Source organism: Oncorhynchus tshawytscha, linkage group LG01, assembly GCF_018296145.1.
Source record: "Oncorhynchus tshawytscha isolate Ot180627B linkage group LG01, Otsh_v2.0, whole genome shotgun sequence".
NCBI classification, from domain to species: domain Eukaryota; kingdom Metazoa; phylum Chordata; class Actinopteri; order Salmoniformes; family Salmonidae; genus Oncorhynchus; species Oncorhynchus tshawytscha.
In genome coordinates, this window is record NC_056429.1 from 16,133,654 (window position 1) to 16,150,619 (window position 16,966).

The 16,966-nt window shown below is 44.5% G+C and overlaps 1 protein-coding gene across 2 annotated transcripts in view; it reads right to left on the reverse strand.

Annotated features, from left to right (window-relative positions):
• Nucleotides 1-13,619, reverse strand: part of LOC112227887 (potassium voltage-gated channel subfamily KQT member 1-like) — a 111,983-nt gene extending 98,364 nt beyond the window's left edge. Inside the window, exons 1-4 of one of the 2 annotated variants that reach the window (XM_042302058.1) lie at nt 13,524-13,619; nt 11,867-11,961; nt 6,201-6,241; nt 2,017-2,078 (exon numbers count right to left, since the gene is read on the reverse strand). In XM_042302058.1, coding sequence (XP_042157992.1) covers nt 2,017-2,078; nt 6,201-6,241; nt 11,867-11,961; nt 13,524-13,556 — 231 coding nt within the window. In that variant the 5' untranslated portion in view covers nt 13,557-13,619. Of the gene's footprint in view, nt 1-2,016; nt 2,079-6,200; nt 6,242-11,866; nt 12,051-13,523 lie in introns of those variants that run through there. The other variant, XM_042302040.1, reaches the window with a different exon arrangement.
• Between the last annotated feature and the right edge of the window lie 3,347 nt (nt 13,620-16,966).

A 16,966-nucleotide genomic window follows, 5' to 3' on the forward strand; every position in this document is an offset into this window, starting at 1 on the left:
TGAACAAGTTCCACAGACATGTTGTCACGGCCGTCGTCGGAATGAGACCAAGGTGCAGCGTGGTTTCTTTTATTTGTTCAAATGTCGCCAACAAAACAAGAAATAACAAAAACGACAGTGACACTTACAAAGGCTATAGTGCCCCTAACAAAGACAACTTCCCACATTGAAAGGAGGGGAAATGGGCTACCTAAGTATGATTCCCAATCAGAGACAATGACAGACAGCTGTCCCTGATTGAGAACCAAAACATATAAACACAAAAAACATAGAAATCAGAACATAGAATGCCCACCCAAATCACACCCTGACCAAACCAAATAGAGACATAAAAAGGCTCTCTAAGGTCAGGGCGTGACACATGTGACTAACAGAAATGGAATAATGGGTCCCTGAACAAAGGGGGGGTCAAAATCAAAAGTAACAGTCAGTATCTGGTGTGGCCACCAGCTGCATTAAGTACTGCAGTGCATCTCCTCCTCATGGACTGCACCAGATTTGCCAGTTCTTGCTGTGAGATGTTACCCCACTATTCCACCAAGGCACCTGAAAGTTCCCGGACATTTCTGGGGGGAATGGACCTAGCCCTCACCCTCCGATCCAACAGGTCCCAGACGTGCTCAATGAGATTGAGATCCGGGCTCTTCGCTGGCCATGGCAGAACACTGACATTCCTGTCTTGCAGGGAATCACGCACAGAACAAGCAGTATGGCTGGTGGCATTGTCATGCTGGAGGGTCATGTCAGGATGAGCCTGCAGGAAGTGTACCAAATGAGTGAGGAGGATGTCTTCCCTGTAACGCACAGCATTGAGATTGCCTGCAATGACAACAAGCTCAGTCCGATGATGCTGTGACACACCGCCCCAGACCCACCACTTCCAAATCGATTCCGCTCAAGAGTACAGGCCTCGGTGTAACGCTCATTCCTTCGACGATACATGCAAATCCGACCACAAAACCACGACTCGTCAGAGAAGAGCACTTTTTGCCAGTCCTGTCTGGTCCAGCGACGGTGGGTTTGTGCCCATAGGCGACGTTGTTGCCGGTGATGTCTGGTGAGGACCTGCCTTACAACAGGCCTACAAGCCCTGAGTCCAGCCTCTCTCAGCCTATTGCGGACAGTCTGAGCACTGATGGAGGGATTGTAAGTTCCTGGTGTAACTCTGGCAGTTTTTGTTGCCATCCTGTACCTGTTCTGCAGGTGTGATGTTTGGATGTGCCGATCCTGTGCAGGTGTTGTTACACTTGGTCTGCCACTGCGAGGATGATCAGCTGTCCATCCTGTTTCCCTGTAGCGCTGTCTTAGGCATCTCATAGTATGGACATTGCAATTTATTGCCCTGACCACATCTCCAGTCCTCATGCCTCCTTGCAGCATGCCTAAGGCACGTTTGGTGTTTTTCAGAGTCAGTAGAAAGGCCTCTTTAGTGTCCTAAGTTTTCATAACTGTGACAATAATTGCCTACCATCTGTAAGCTGTTAGTGTCTTAACGACCGTTCCTCAGGTGCATGTTCATTAATGGTTTATGGTTCATTGAACAAGCATGGGAAACAGTGTGTTCAAACCCTTTACAATGAAGATCTGTGAAGTTATTTGGATTTTTACGAATTATCTTTGAAAGACAGGGTCCTGAAAAAGGGACGTTTTCTGAGTTTACTATAGTTAACTGCAAATACTACAGTATACCACAGTAAAGGGACTTAAGTCCGCAAAACCACTACATTCAATTCTACAGTTTAGTCTGCAAAAACACTTAGAAAATACTATAGTATTTATTTATGTGGGAATCCATTATGCACGCACACACACAAGCACTCACGCACAAAGTTACCTCATGACACACACATGAACGCACACACACACACGCACATACACACACATACAAAGATCACAAATCCACACACGCGCACACACACACACACACACACACACACACACACACACACACACACACACACACACACACACACACACACACATACAAAGAACAGGGAGGAATAAACCTGTTTTTACCTTGTCCTCCAGGCGGACCAGTCTGGCTCCCACAGTGTAGTATTCTTTATCTACACCTTTCTCTGAAAAACAACACACACATTTCCCTTCATTCAAACACTGGCCTCGCTATTGTGGTGGGTGGTACAATCTCAATCATCATTGGTGGGGGCAACACAAGGCATGCAAAAGATCCTGATCTATTCTTATAGGGTCAATAGCGAGACTTGCTGTAACTTAATTCTCTGAGGTCATTGCTGGTATCAGATGTCACAAGGCCTAGGGGAAGGTAGATAGCAGGAGTGGAGACTAAAGGGGGTCCGTTCAACCATTGTTTCTCGACTACAAGCCAATTTACATCTAACTGCCATGAGACAAGACCAATAACCTATTGTACCCAACCGCCCATGGTACTCATTAATTTGCCTAATTGAATCATCTTAAATTACACCCTATTAGTCTGAGGCCCGCACCCAACCCTAACCCGCAAATATAGAAAATGCGCTATGGACTACAGTCAAAGATGGCAGAACACTTTTTTGAGAATGGGTGCAGGATTGTTTGGGGGCCTGATTTAGATATGTTTCTGCTTATAATTTTTGACATTTTGTTAGGCTATTTGTTAGTCAACTTGTCTTTAATTAGATACATGTAGCTTCTCTTCTGTCATTATGTTGCTTTAGAAGACTAAATAAACCCTTGCTCAACAGAACAATGTAATAGATCGATAAAATGAATGCTTCAATCTAGTTACATCTGTACATTTTTCTCTGTCATCTCTCACGGAGAAAATACATTTAGGGACTGGGGAGAAAATACAGTAACGCAACAACAACAAAACAGGAAAGATTTTCCGTTTAAAATGTCCAGATGACATCAGTTTGACGGGTTATAAGGAAAAAGAAAGCTGTGAAAACAACTCAACCCCTAAATGTTTCTGAGAGGATTTCACTTCAGGTTCATTTTATGTGGTTGAAATACTATCAGCTTTTATGATGCTTGTATGATGAAGACAACACCTCTACAGATGATATCTAGCTGAGCATTGCATTCTTTCAAGATGCAGAAATAAATAAATCACATTTCTCCACTGCTGTTCCCAAGTCCAAATTTTGCCTACATTTGGTGTATCATTTTACTGAAAGAAATGCTTCATTCTGCAGGAGATAATATAAAGGCTATGTGAGAGGTTATAGCCATTGTCCAGATTTCAGTTTCCATTTAACCCATCTAAACAGGCTACAGTTCCCTTGATGTGCCATAGGCCTATTTGAAGTCCCGTCTTGTGACTGTCAAATTTGTATAGCGCCTCACAATCACCACACATAACATAGCCCGCACTCTTATCATCCTCTTTTACCATTTAACCAAATCTTATCCAAACATGATTTTTTTCTGTCCCTCCCCTCTCTTTATTTTCAACTCTCCTTTCACAGCTTTTGTCTTATTGGAATTTAACTTCTAGAATTCCCTTTTTGCCTCCGTGAATTGACATGAACTTTTTCTGCCAGTTTGCAAAAGCATTACTTTAAGATCGAAGCATTACTTTTGGAAACTGGCAGAAAGCGTCCCTAAGAGGGGTACGTCACTTGAGTGGGTTGATCCCCCCCTGGGTTGTGCCGTGGCTGAGATCTTTGTGGGCTATACTCGGCCTTGTCTCAGGATGGTAAGTTGGTGGTTGATGATATCCCTCTAGTGGTGTGGGGGCTGTGGGTGGTGTTATATCCTTCCTGTTTGGCCCTGTCCGGGGGTATCATCGGATGGGGCCACAGTGTCTCCTGACCCCTCCTGTCTCAGCCTCCAGTATTTATGCTGCAGTAGTTTATGTGTCGGGAGGCTAGGGTCAGTTTGTTATATCTGGAGTACTTCTCCTGTCTTATCCGGTGTCCTGTGTGAATTTAAGTATGCTCTCTCTAATTCTCTCTTTCTTTCTCTCTCTCGGTGGACCTGAGCCCTAGGACCATGCCTCAGGACTACCTGGCATGATGACTCCTTGCTGTCCCCAGTCCACCTGGCCGTGCTGCTGCTCCAATTTCAACTGTTCTGCCGGTGATTATTATTATTTGACCATGCTGGTCATTTATGAACATTTGAACATCTTGGCCATGTTCTGTTATAATCTCCACCCGGCACAGCCAGAAGAGGACTGGCCACCCCTCATAGCCTGGTTCCTCTTTAGGTTTCTTCCTAGGTTTTGGCCTTTCTAGGGAGTTTTTCCTAGCCAACGTGCTTCAACACCTGCATTGCTTGCTGTTTGGGGTTTTAGGCTGGGTTTCTGTACAGCACTTTGAGATATCAGCTGATGTACGAAGCGCTATATAAATACATTTGATTTGATTGGATTTGATTACTTGGTGATTAGCTGTGTAGGCTATTTGGCGTGTGTACAGTTAAGTCCTAAAGTTTAGGCTGGTGCACTAATACCAGATAGACTAAAATTATGAAAGAAAACATCAATTGCACAAGAAAGATCCATTTATGGATTTTGTAAGGTATTTTTAAAATCTTTATTCAATCCGCCCGCCATCCACCCACCCTTCAGCCACACAATATGTAATGACCCTAAACCCATCTACCCACCCTTCCGCCACACGATATTTAATGACCCTAAACCCATCTAGCCACCCTTCAGCCACACAATATTTAATGACCCTAAACCCATCTACCCACCCTTCAGCCACACAATATTTAATGACCCTAAACCCATCTAGCCACCCTTCAGCCACACAATATTTAATGACCCTAAACCCATCTACCCACCCTTCAGCCACACAATATTTAATGACCCCAAACCCATCTACCCACCCTTCAGCCACACAATATGTAATGACCCTAAACCCATCTACCCACCCTTCAGCCACACAATATGTAATGACCCTAAACCCATCTACCCACCCTTCAGCCACACAATATGTAATGACCCTAAACCCATCTACCCACCCTTCAGCCACACAATATTTAATGACCCCAAACCCATCTACCCACCCTTCAGCCACACAATATTTAATGACCCCCATAACCCTTCAGCCACACAATATGTCCGCCACACAATATTTAATGACCCCAAACCCATCTACCCACCCTTCAGCCACACAATATTTAATGACCCTAAACCCGTCCGGGACTGCTGCAGGTTCATCATTACACCCCATGTAAAGAAACCCAGAGTACACACACACCACCCCTGTCTCTCTCTCTCTCACACACACACACACACACACACACACACACACACACACACACACACACACACACACACACACACACACACACCCCCCCCCACTTCCTTACTAAGGGGCCCCTTACGCAAATAGGTCTTAGTCATGCAGTGAGTTCCTATAAACATAACAGCAGTAGATCAGTGTAATGGGGCTCCATCCTAGGGCCAGAGCAGACTCAGTCTAAGGCTTTGGACTTGGGGGAAGTGGGCTGTGTGTTTGGCAGGCTAACTGCGCTAGTTTTATACTGTATGGCTGGTTTGGTGGTTATGGACGTGGAGTGTGTCATGTAGTATGTGCGTGTGTGTGCGTGTGTGTGTGTGTGTGTGTGTGTGTGTGTGTGTGTGTGTGTGTGTGTGTGTGGAGAACACGTGGAAGTGCGCTAAGCTTCTCAGCTGGATTCCTAATCCAATACCAGGGCCAATCAAGAAAGTGTTTAACCATGTTAGCTCCCCCGTTAGCTTCCTGGGTCAGCCAAGACATGTTAACATCCAGGTGGAGTTGGAGGGGAAGGGAGGAGGAGGAGGAAGAGGAGGTGGAAGAGAGAGATGGAGAAGAGGAGGAAGATGGTGGTACACAGAGCAGGGGGAGGAGGAGGAGGAGAAGAAGCAGAGAAGGAGGAAGAGGGGGAGAAAAAAGGAGAGGAGGAGATGAGGGGGTACGCAGAGGAGGAGAGAAGAGGAGGAGAAGGAGGAGGAGGAGGAGGAGGAGAAGAGGGGGAGAAGGGTTGTGTGCATACAAACACTAGTGTGTGTGTGTGTACCCAAACACACAAATCCAAACATACACACTCACAAACTATGTATACACTCTATACACACTACATGTACACACTAAACACACCAGGGATCTCTTGGCAGAATATTTAGTCTAGTCTATTCAGTCTTATCATGGTGCCTGGTTGTCTCTGTTTGTGAGATGTATATAACATTAGGGGGCACAGTGAGGAGTGACAAGAGTTCATGAGTATCCTCAAGTGGGTTTTACCTGCCAGAAACATTCCTGGTTTCCCCAACGTATGGTCCAGTCTGGGGACAAGAAGGAGCACAAGACAGACACGTTAGGGAAAACTTTGGACAAAGCTTTGCAGCATTGGTTAGTGTTTTATGTCTGTGACAGAAAAGTGGAAGGAAACAAATATAGATGATGCAAGAGAGTGAAAGAAAGAGAGAGACGGACAGAGAGAGAGAGGGGAAGATGGAAAGAAAGAGAGGAAGAAGGAAAGATCGAAAGAGAGAGAAAGTTTACATACACTTAGGTTGGAGTCATTAAAACTCATTTTTCAACCACTCCACAAATGTCTTGTTAACAAACTATAGTTTTGACAAGTTGGTTAGGACATCTACTCTGTGCATGACACAATACATTTTTCCAACACTTGTTTACAGACAGATTATTTCACTTATAATTCACTGTATCACAATTCCAGTGGGTCAGAAGTTTACATACACTAAGTTGACTGTGGCTTTAAACAGCTTGGAAATTTCCAGAAAATGATGTCATGGCTTTAGAAGCTTCTGATAGGATAATTGACATAATTTGAGTCAATTGGAGGTGTACCTGTGGATGTATTTCAAGGCCTACCTTCAATCTCACTGCCTCTTTGCTTGAAATCATTGGAAAATCAAAAGAAATCAGCCAAGACCTCAGATTTTTTTTTTTAAACCTCCACAAGTCTGGTTAATTCTTGAGAGCAATTTCCAAATGCCTGAAGGTACCATGTTCATCTGTACAAACAATAGCATAAACACCATGGGACCACGCAGCCATCATACCGCTCAGGAAGGAGGCACGTTCTGTCTCCTAGAGATAAACATACTTTGGTGCGAAAAGTGCAAATCAATCACAGAACAGCAGCAAAGGACCTTATGAAGATGCTGGAGGAAACAGGTAGTATCTATATCCACAGCAAAACAAGACCTATATCGACATAACCTGAAAGGCCGCTCAGCAAGGAAGAAGCCACTGCTCAAAAACAGCCATAAAAAAGCCAGACTGCGGTTTGCAACTGCACATGGGAACAAAAATCGTACTTTTTGGAGACTTGTCCTCTGGTCTGATGAATCAAAAATAGAACTGCTTGGGCATAATGACCATTATTATGTTTGGAGGAAAAAGGTGGGGGGTGCTTGCAAGCCAAAGAACACCATCCCAACCATGCATGGGGGTGGCAGCATCATGTTGTGGGGGTGCTTTGCTGCAGGAGGGGCTGGTGCACTTCACAAAATAGATGGCATCATGAAGAGGAAAATTACGTGGATATATTGAAGCAACATCTCAAGACATCAGTCAGAAAGTTAAAGCTTGGTCGCAAATGGGTCTTCCAAATGCATAATGACCCCAAGCATACTTCCAAAGTTGTGGCAAAATGGCTTAAGGACAACAAAGTCAAGGTACTGGAGTGGCCATCACAAAGCCCTGATCTCAATCCTTTTGAAAATTTGTGGGCAGAACTGAAAAAGCCTGTGCAAGCAAGGAGGCCTACAAACCTGACTCAGTTACACCAACTCTTTCAAGAGGAATGGGCCAAAATTCACCAAACTTATTGGGGGAAGCTTGTAGAAGGCTACCCAAAACGGTTGACCCAAGTTAAACAATATAAAGGCAATGCTACCAAATACTAATTGAGTGTATGTAAACTTCTGACCCACTGGGAATGTGATGAAAGAAATAAAAGCTTAAATAAATAATTCTCTCTACTATTATTCTGACATTTCACATTCTTAAAATAAAGTGGTGATACTAACTGACCTAAGACAGTGAGTTTTTACTCAGATTAAATGTCAGGAGTTGTGAAAAACTGAGTTTAAATGTATTTCGCTAAGGTGTATGTAAACTTCCGACTTCAACTGTATGATTATTTACATACAAGTTAGAATCACATTTGGGTATGTCTCTCAGTTTTCTCCTATCACAGCCATTCAACTCTTCAACTGTGTTAAAGTCGCCATTGGCCTAATGGTGAAATCCCTGAGTGGTTTCCTTCCTCTCCGGCAACTGAGTTAGGAAGGATGCCTGTATATTTGTAGTGACTGGGTGTGTTGATACACCATCCAAAGTGCAACTAATAACTTCACTATGCTCAAAGGGATATTCAATGTCTTTTTTTACCCATCTACCAATAGGTGCCTTTATATGTGAGGCATTGGAAAATCTCCCTGGTCTTTGTGGTTGAATCTTTGTTTGAAATTCACTGCTCGACTGAGGGACCTTACAGATAATTGTATATGTGGGGTACATAGAGGAGATAGTCATTCAAAAATCATTTTAAACGCTATTATTGCACACAGAGTGAGTTCATGCAACTTATGTGACTTGTTAAGCAAATCTCTACTCCTGAATTTATGTTTAGGCTTGCCATAACAAATGGGTTGAATAATTATTGACAAAATGTTCAGCTATTCATTTTTTATTTATTTGTAAACATTTCTAAAAACCTAATTCTGTTTTGACATTATGGGTTATTGTGTGTAGGTCAGTAACACAAAATCTCAATTGAATCCATTTCAAATTCAGGCTGTAAGACAAGAAGATGTGGAAAAAGTCAAGGGGTGTGAATACTTTCTGAAGGCACTGTATCCACTCTTATAACAAGAATTATGTTTATATTCCTGCGTATCACCCTACACTGACACTTTGTTTACTGTTATTATCATTTCTCCTGCAACCAGTCACTTTCTCCTAATCCCCCTCCTACATGTACTGTACATATCTACCTCAAACTACTCCAGTATCCAGCACATTGTACATTTGGTATTGGTACTGACCCTGTATTTACTGTTTTCTTTATTATATCTACATATTTTGTATTAGTTATACTATTTTGATATTGATTACTACACTGTTGGGTTTTAGGTTTTATTTATTCACAACAAAGAAAAGAAGTGAAAGACAGTACAGATAAAAAAAACTTGTAAAAACAGTGTGCAGGTGAGGTTGGAATCCCAAAAGGGCACTGTTGGGTGGAGCTGGCAAGTTAAGCATTTCACTGTACTTGTGCATGTGACACTACCAACTTGAGAGAGTGTAATGCTTCTTTTTTCTACTTCTTCTTTTTTCAGGGAGTGAATACATTTAATTAATAAATTAACAAAACAAGAAACACAAACAGCACACCGACAACTGGGGAAGAAACCTAAGGACAATGATAACTGGGGAAGAAACCTAAGGACAATGACAACTGGGGAAGAAACCTAAGGACAATGACAACTGGGGAAGAAACCTAAGGACAATGATAACTGGGGAAGAAACCTAAGGACAATGACAACTGGGGAAGAAACCTAAGGACAATGATAACTGGGGAAGAAACCTAAGGACAATGATAACTGGGGAAGAAACCTAAGGACAATGACAACTGGGGAAGAAACCTAAGGACAATGATAACTGGGGAAGAAACCTAAGGACAATGACAACTGGGGAAGAAACCTAAGGACAATGACAACTGGGGAAGAAACCTAAGGACAATGACAACTGGGGAAGAAACCTAAGGACAATGATAACTGGGGAAGAAACCTAAGGACAATGACAACTGGGGAAGAAACCTAAGGACAATGACAACTGGGGAAGAAACCAAAGGACAATGATAACTGGGGAAGAAACCTAAGGACAATGACAACTGGGGAAGAAACCTAAGGACAATGATAACTGGGGAAGAAACCTAAGGACAATGATAACTGGGGAAGAAACCTAAGGACAATGATAACTGGGGAAGAAACCTAAGGACAATGACAACTGGGGAAGAAACCAAAGGACAATGACAACTGGGGAAGAAACCTAAGGACAATGACAACTGGGGAAGAAACCTAAGGACAATGACAACTGGGGAAGAAACCTAAGGACAATGATAACTGGGGAAGAAACCTAAGGACAATGACAACTGGGGAAGAAACCTAAGGACAATGACAACTGGGGAAGAAACCAAAGGACAATGATAACTGGGGAAGAAACCTAAGGACAATGATAACTGGGGAAGAAACCTAAGGACAATGACAACTGGGGAAAAAACCTAAGGACAATGACAACTGGGGAAGAAACCTAAGGACAATGATAACTGGGGAAGAAACCTAAGGACAATGATAACTGGGGAAGAAACCAAACAATGATAACTGAAGAAACCTAAGGACAATGATAACTGGGGAAGAAACCTAAGGACAATGATAACTGGGGAAGAAACCAAAGGACAATGATAACTGGGGAAGAAACCTAAGGACAATGACAACTGGGGAAGAAACCTAAGGACAATGATAACTGGGGAAGAAACCTAAGGACAATGATAACTGGGGAAGAAACCAAAGGACAATGATAACTGGGGAAGAAACCTAAGGACAATGATAACTGGGGAAGAAACCTAAGGACAATGATAACTGGGGAAGAAACCTAAGGACAATGACAACTGGGGAAGAAACCTAAGGACAATGACAACTGGGGAAGAAACCTAAGGACAATGACAACTGGGGAAGAAACCAAAGGACAATGATAACTGGGGAAGAAACCTAAGGACAATGATAACTGGGGAAGAAACCAAAGGACAATGATAACTGGGGAAGAAACCTAAGGACAATGATAACTGGGGAAGAAACCAAAGGACAATGATAACTGGGGAAGAAACCAAAGGACAATGATAACTGGGGAAGAAACCAAAGGACAATGATAACTGGGGAAGAAACCTAAGGACAATGATAACTGGGGAAGAAACCTAAGGACAATGACAACTGGGGAAGAAAACAAAGAACAATGACAACTGGGGAAGAAACCTAAGGACAATGACAACTGGGGAAGAAACCTAAGGACAATGACAACTGGGGAAGAAACCTAAGGACAATGACAACTGGGGAAGAAACCAAAGGACAATGATAACTGGGGAAGAAACCAAAGGGAGGGACATATAAAGGGCAGGTAATCAAGGAGGTGATGGAGCCCAGGTGTGCGCGTAACTCTAGTGACAGGAGTGCACCCTAACAAGCAGACTGGTGACCTAGAGGGGGAGGGTGAGCACACGTGACAGTTCCCCTTCCCCAATGCGCGGCTCCTGCCGCAGGACGCCGACCAATATGATGATCCCAGGAATCAGGAGCGGACATGTCACCTCTGCTAAGGTGCGGGAACCTGTTGATCCGGCTGACGCGTGGGAGCATGACGACCTAGAGCGTCGGAGAGAGAGCATATGTGACAGTACCCTCTCCCTAGCGCGTTCGTCTCCAGCCACAGGATGTCAACCAAAGAGATGATCTCAGGGATTCAGAGCGGACCGGTCACCTCCGCTGAGGCGCAGAAACCTGACGAACTGAACCGGCTGAGGCGTGAGAGCCTGATGAGCTGGCTAAGACCTCCCGGTTGCCTCGGTCAAGGCCCAGGAACCTGTTCACAGCTGAGGCTTGCCAGGTTGCTCCGGCTCCAACACCTGGACCCGACATCACACCCAACACACACAACACACCCAACACACCCAACACACCCAAAAAAAACACTCCCCGATGCTTCCCTTTGTTGAGTCGTCATTCTGTAACGATGTTGCTGTTTCATGTCGGTGCTCTGTTCGTGTTTCTTGTTTTGTTCATTTATTAATTAAATGTATTCACTCCCTGAACTTGCTTCCCGACTTTCAGAGAGAGAGAGAGAGTAAATAAAAAGAAGAGAGTGAGTCAGTGGCCCACCTCCTCTGTAGCTCCTTAATGCGGACCATCATGGTGAGGTGTCCCTGGTTGTACTGCTCCATCACGTCCCTCACGTCGTACGGTTTCCTCGCTTGCTGTGGAGTATGAATATTGTATTGTAGTAACATGTGCAACACACACAGCACATTGTCACCCATGGAAATCCCTAGGGAAACCCCTAGGCCAACACAGTGCTTTGTTATTGCAGTGTACATTGACGATGAGGAAGCCAAGGGAAGAGTGCTCGTTCAGTGGGGCTTTCACTTGTTGTTTTGCGTGAGGATGATGCTATCTTCTGACTAAGGCTGCATCGTCCCTGTGATGGCCCTGTGACGGCCCTAGTTTAGTTTTTACAGAGAAGCTAATCACCTACAAATAATTAAGTAATGAGAAGATGGTTGAACGTGAAGACTGAAGCAATAGCCTGGGTTTGTTGGAGACTGTTGGAGACTACAACCACAGTCAGATCATAAATAGAATTGTTGATGACTAAAGGCCATGCGAGGTCATTCTGTGGTAGGTGCTTAGTCTTCTGCAGCTGTGCAGTGAGAGACTCTAGCCACAGAGCCTGAGATGAACAGGGTTCCCATGATACTGAGGCTGAACTGACGACAGGACAGACACAGATGTGCAGGTGCAAGTTGCGGTCTCAAACATACACACGTACATTGTTAATGCACGCACTGCGTACATGCGCATGCACGCACACCTACATAAAACACATACGCATGCCTACATAAAACACATGCGCATGCATGCACACACGCACACACAAACACACACACACACACACCATTTCTGCAGCTGCACAACATGCCCTTGGGCTACCACTCCCCTTCCTGAGTAACCACAACACTCTCCAGAGCCTATTCTCTTTATTCTCCCTACTTCCACTCCCTTCCTCCACTCCTTTTCCCCCACTCTCCTCCTCCCCTCCTCCCCCAGTCCCCTCTTCCACCCCCCACTCTCCTCCTCCCATCCTCTCCCAGTCCCCTCCTCCACCCCCCACTCTCCTCCTCCCCTCCTCTTCCACCCCCACTCTCCTCCACCCCCACTCTCCTCCTCCCCTCCTCTCCCAGTCCCCTCTTCCACCCCCACTCTCCGCCTCCTCCCCTCCTCGCACAGTCCCCTCTTCCACCCTCCCACTCTCCGCCTCCTCCCCTCCTCCCACAATCTCCTCTTCCACCCCCACTCTCCTCCTCCCCTCCTCCCCAGTCCCCTCTTCCACCCCCCACTCTCCTCCTCCTCCCCTCCTCCCCAGTCCCCTCTTCCATCCCCCACTCTCCACCTCCTCCCCTCCTCCCGTCTCCTCTTCCACCCCCTCACTCTCTGCCTCCTCCCCTCCCCTCCTCACCCAGTCCCCTCTTCCACCCCCCACTCTCTCCTCCTCCCCTCCTCCCACAGTCCCCTCTTCCATCCCCCCCACTCTCCTCCTCCCCTCCTCCCACAGTCCCCTCTTCCATCCCTCCACTCTCCTCCTCCCCTCCTCCCACAGTCCCCTCTTCCATCCCCCCACTCTCCTCCTGCCCTCCTCCCACAGTCCCCTCTTCCATCCCCCACTCTCCTCCTCCCCTCCTCCCACAGTCCCCTCTTCCATCCCTCCACTCTCCTCCTCCTACCCTTCTCCTCCACTCCTCTCCTCCACCCTGTATTTTACCTGAAATTTCTGTCTGGCCACAAAGTACTTCATTCTCCGGAGTACTTTGATTGCAGATTTTTGGGCGTGAGACAACCTGAAAGACAGACAGACAAACAAAGTTCAATTGGTTCCACTGCAGAGAGGAGAGCTGGTAAGTAAGCATTTTATTATACTTTGTTCAACACGCTGTATCCTGTGCATACACTGTAGATTGTGGGGAGAAATCAAATTGAAAAAAAAATCATAAACATATACAGTGGGGCAAAAAAGTATTTAGTCAGCCACCAATTTGTGCAAGTTCTCCCACTTAAAACGATGAGAGAGGCCTGTAATTTTCATCATAGGTACACTTCAACTATGACAGACAAAATGAGAAAACAAAATCCAGAAAATCACATTATAGGATTTTTAATGAATTTATTTGCAAATTATGGTGGAAAATAAGTGGTCACCTACAAATAAGCAAGATTTATGGCTCTCACAGACCTGTAACTTCTTCTTTAAGAGGCTCCTCTGTCCTCCACTCGTTACCTGTATTAATGGCACCTGTTTGAACTAAAAGACACCTGTCCACAACCTCAAACAGTCACACTCCAAACTCTGCTATGGCCAAGACCAAAGAGCTGTCAAAGGACACCAGAAACAAAATTGTAGACCTGCACCAGGCTGGGAAGACTGAATCTGCAATAGGTAAGCAGCTTGGTTTGAAGAAATCAACTGTGGGAGCAATTATTAGGAAATGGAAGACATACAAGACCACTGATAATCTCCCTCGATCTGGAGCCTCACCCAAGATCTCACCCCGTGGGGTCAAAATGATCACAAGAACGGTAAGCAAAAATCCCAGAACCACACAGGTGGACCTAGTGAATAATCTGCAGAGAGCTGGGACCAAAGTAACAAAGCCTACCATCAGTAACACACGTTGCCGCCAGGGACTCAAATCCTGCAGTGCCAGACGTGCCCCCCTGCTTAAGCCAGTACATGTCCAGGCCCGTCTGAAGTTTGCTAGAGAGCATTTGGATGATCCAGAAGAAGATTGGGAGAACGTCATATGGTCAGATGAAACCAAAATAGAAGTTTTTGGTAAAAACTCAACTCGTCGTGTTTGGAGAATGCTGAGTGGCATCCAAAGAACACCATACCTACTGTGAAGCATGGGCGTGGAAACATCAAGCTTTGGGGCTGTTTTTCTGCAAAGGGACCAGGACGACTGATCCGTGTAAAGGAAAGAATGAATGGGGCCATGTATCGTGAGATTTTGAGTGAAAACCTCCTTCCATCAGCAAGGGCATTGAAGATGAAACGTGGCTGGGTCTTTCAGCATGACAATGATCCCAAACACACCACCCGGGCAATGAAGGAGTGGCTTCGTAAGAAGCATTTCAAGGTCCTGGAGTGGCCTAGCCAGTCTCCAGATCTCAACCCCATAGAAAATCTTTGGAGGGAGTTGAAAGTCCGTGTTGCCCAGCAACAGCCCCAAAACACCACTGCTCCTTACGAGATCTGCATGGAGGAATGGACCAAAATACCAGCAACAGTGTGTGAAAACCTTCATTAAATTCATTAAAAATCCTACAATGTGATTTTCTGGATTTTTTTTCCTCATTTTGTCTGTCATTGTTGAAGTGTACCTATGATGAAAATTACAGGCCTCTATCATCTTTTTAAGTGGAAGAACTTGCACAATTGATGGCTGACTAAATACTTTTTTGCCCCACTGTATATGTTTATGATTTTTTTTTAATTATTAAATTTTACCAAAAAAGTTAGGAATAAATACAAATCAATATGTTGCTTAAAAATGTATATTTTATGAGGATAATCAGAGAGGAATGTTTTATTTAATTTACTAAATTTGTATAATATTTTAATAAGTTCTTGGAACAACTTGCCACCTGGCTCTGTTTTTAGAGGTTTGTGGGTAATTCAACATTTGCAGACTTTGATTCTTTACACAATGTTGTATACATGTTTGGAGAAAGATAATTATATGTCTTACCCTGGAAGTTACATCTACTCAATAATATTGTGTGTAAATTGTTGCCTTAACTTTTTAAAAGTCAAATAAACACCTCAGTGTATGACAAATCAATTTGATGTAATTTGTTCCAGCCCACAAGGGGTTAAGCCTGCAGATGTTTCCCCATCTCAGTTGTATTCCTTATCAAGGCAACCCGACTTGTTTTCTGCTCTGAAAACAGAACATTTGTACTTGCATGCTTCCAGCCATTCTAATTGGCTTGTAGACCTACTACATTCCTACCATGCAATGGCAAAACACATGTGGCCCTGAGGGCTAGGAGAGTCCCCCTCCCTCCCTCCCTACCACACGCACAAACACACACACACACACACACACACACACACACACACACACACACACACACACACACACACACACACACACACACACACACACACACACACACACACACACACACACACACACACACACACACACACACACACACACACACACACACACACAAACCACACAATCCACCCTGTGGAACTAAACAGGTTTATCATACTCATGGCTGTTGAACTCTGATGCACTTGTAATAAACAGTGTTCCTCTGTGAATTTCACCATATTAATAAAAACTGTGAATTAGTGTCCCTCTGTGAGTCTGGGGAGAACAAAACACAGCTTGTGTAATCTGAGTCACCAACACACACACAAACACACACACGCATAGAAAACACACACACACACACACTCGCTCAACTCGCCTCATCTGTGTCAACAACCACCGCCACTAAACTAAACACCATAACAGCACACACTGAATATTAGCTATACAGGCACAGACACACGTCTTCCATCACACAAGGGTTTTGCACGATGTGTTGGTGTTCGCTTGGTTTCCCTGTTTAAGCTGAAAAGCATTACAAGATGCACACAGAATTGGTTTAAAAACAAAAATATGTTGTTGTGAGCCAAATGTGATGGTTGGGATGAAAGGGAAATACTTGGGCGGGTGTTTATGTGCGGTTCTACTGCTGACCACTTACAGGGTTCATGGGGGTCATATGGCTAGGGGACGACTACAGGGCAGTAGAGGAGGTGGGGACCTGCAAATAGGCCCTTGGTGTCTATTCTAAAACCTGTCTGATTATTTTGGTCCATGTATAGAATGTGCCCTTTCCTTTTACAGTTTACCATTCATGTGGTGGGTTCATATTTCTGGACTGTTATTATATTATCGTACATGTTGTCTCTGTACTGTAGGTACTGTGTGCTAGAACTGTAGCGTGACTGTGAGTAATGCTCATTCAGTGCAAACCCATGTTCATGTTATTTCCAGCCGGGTATCTCTGCCTGTTGCTTCTCTATGACACTAGCTTTGCTGACAGATCAAAGAGAAAGAAATCAATTGAATGTGGATGTTTTTTTTCTATCTTCAGAACGAGAACTAAAATATCTGCTTTTACTTCATGCGTTTTAAACCGTGTGAC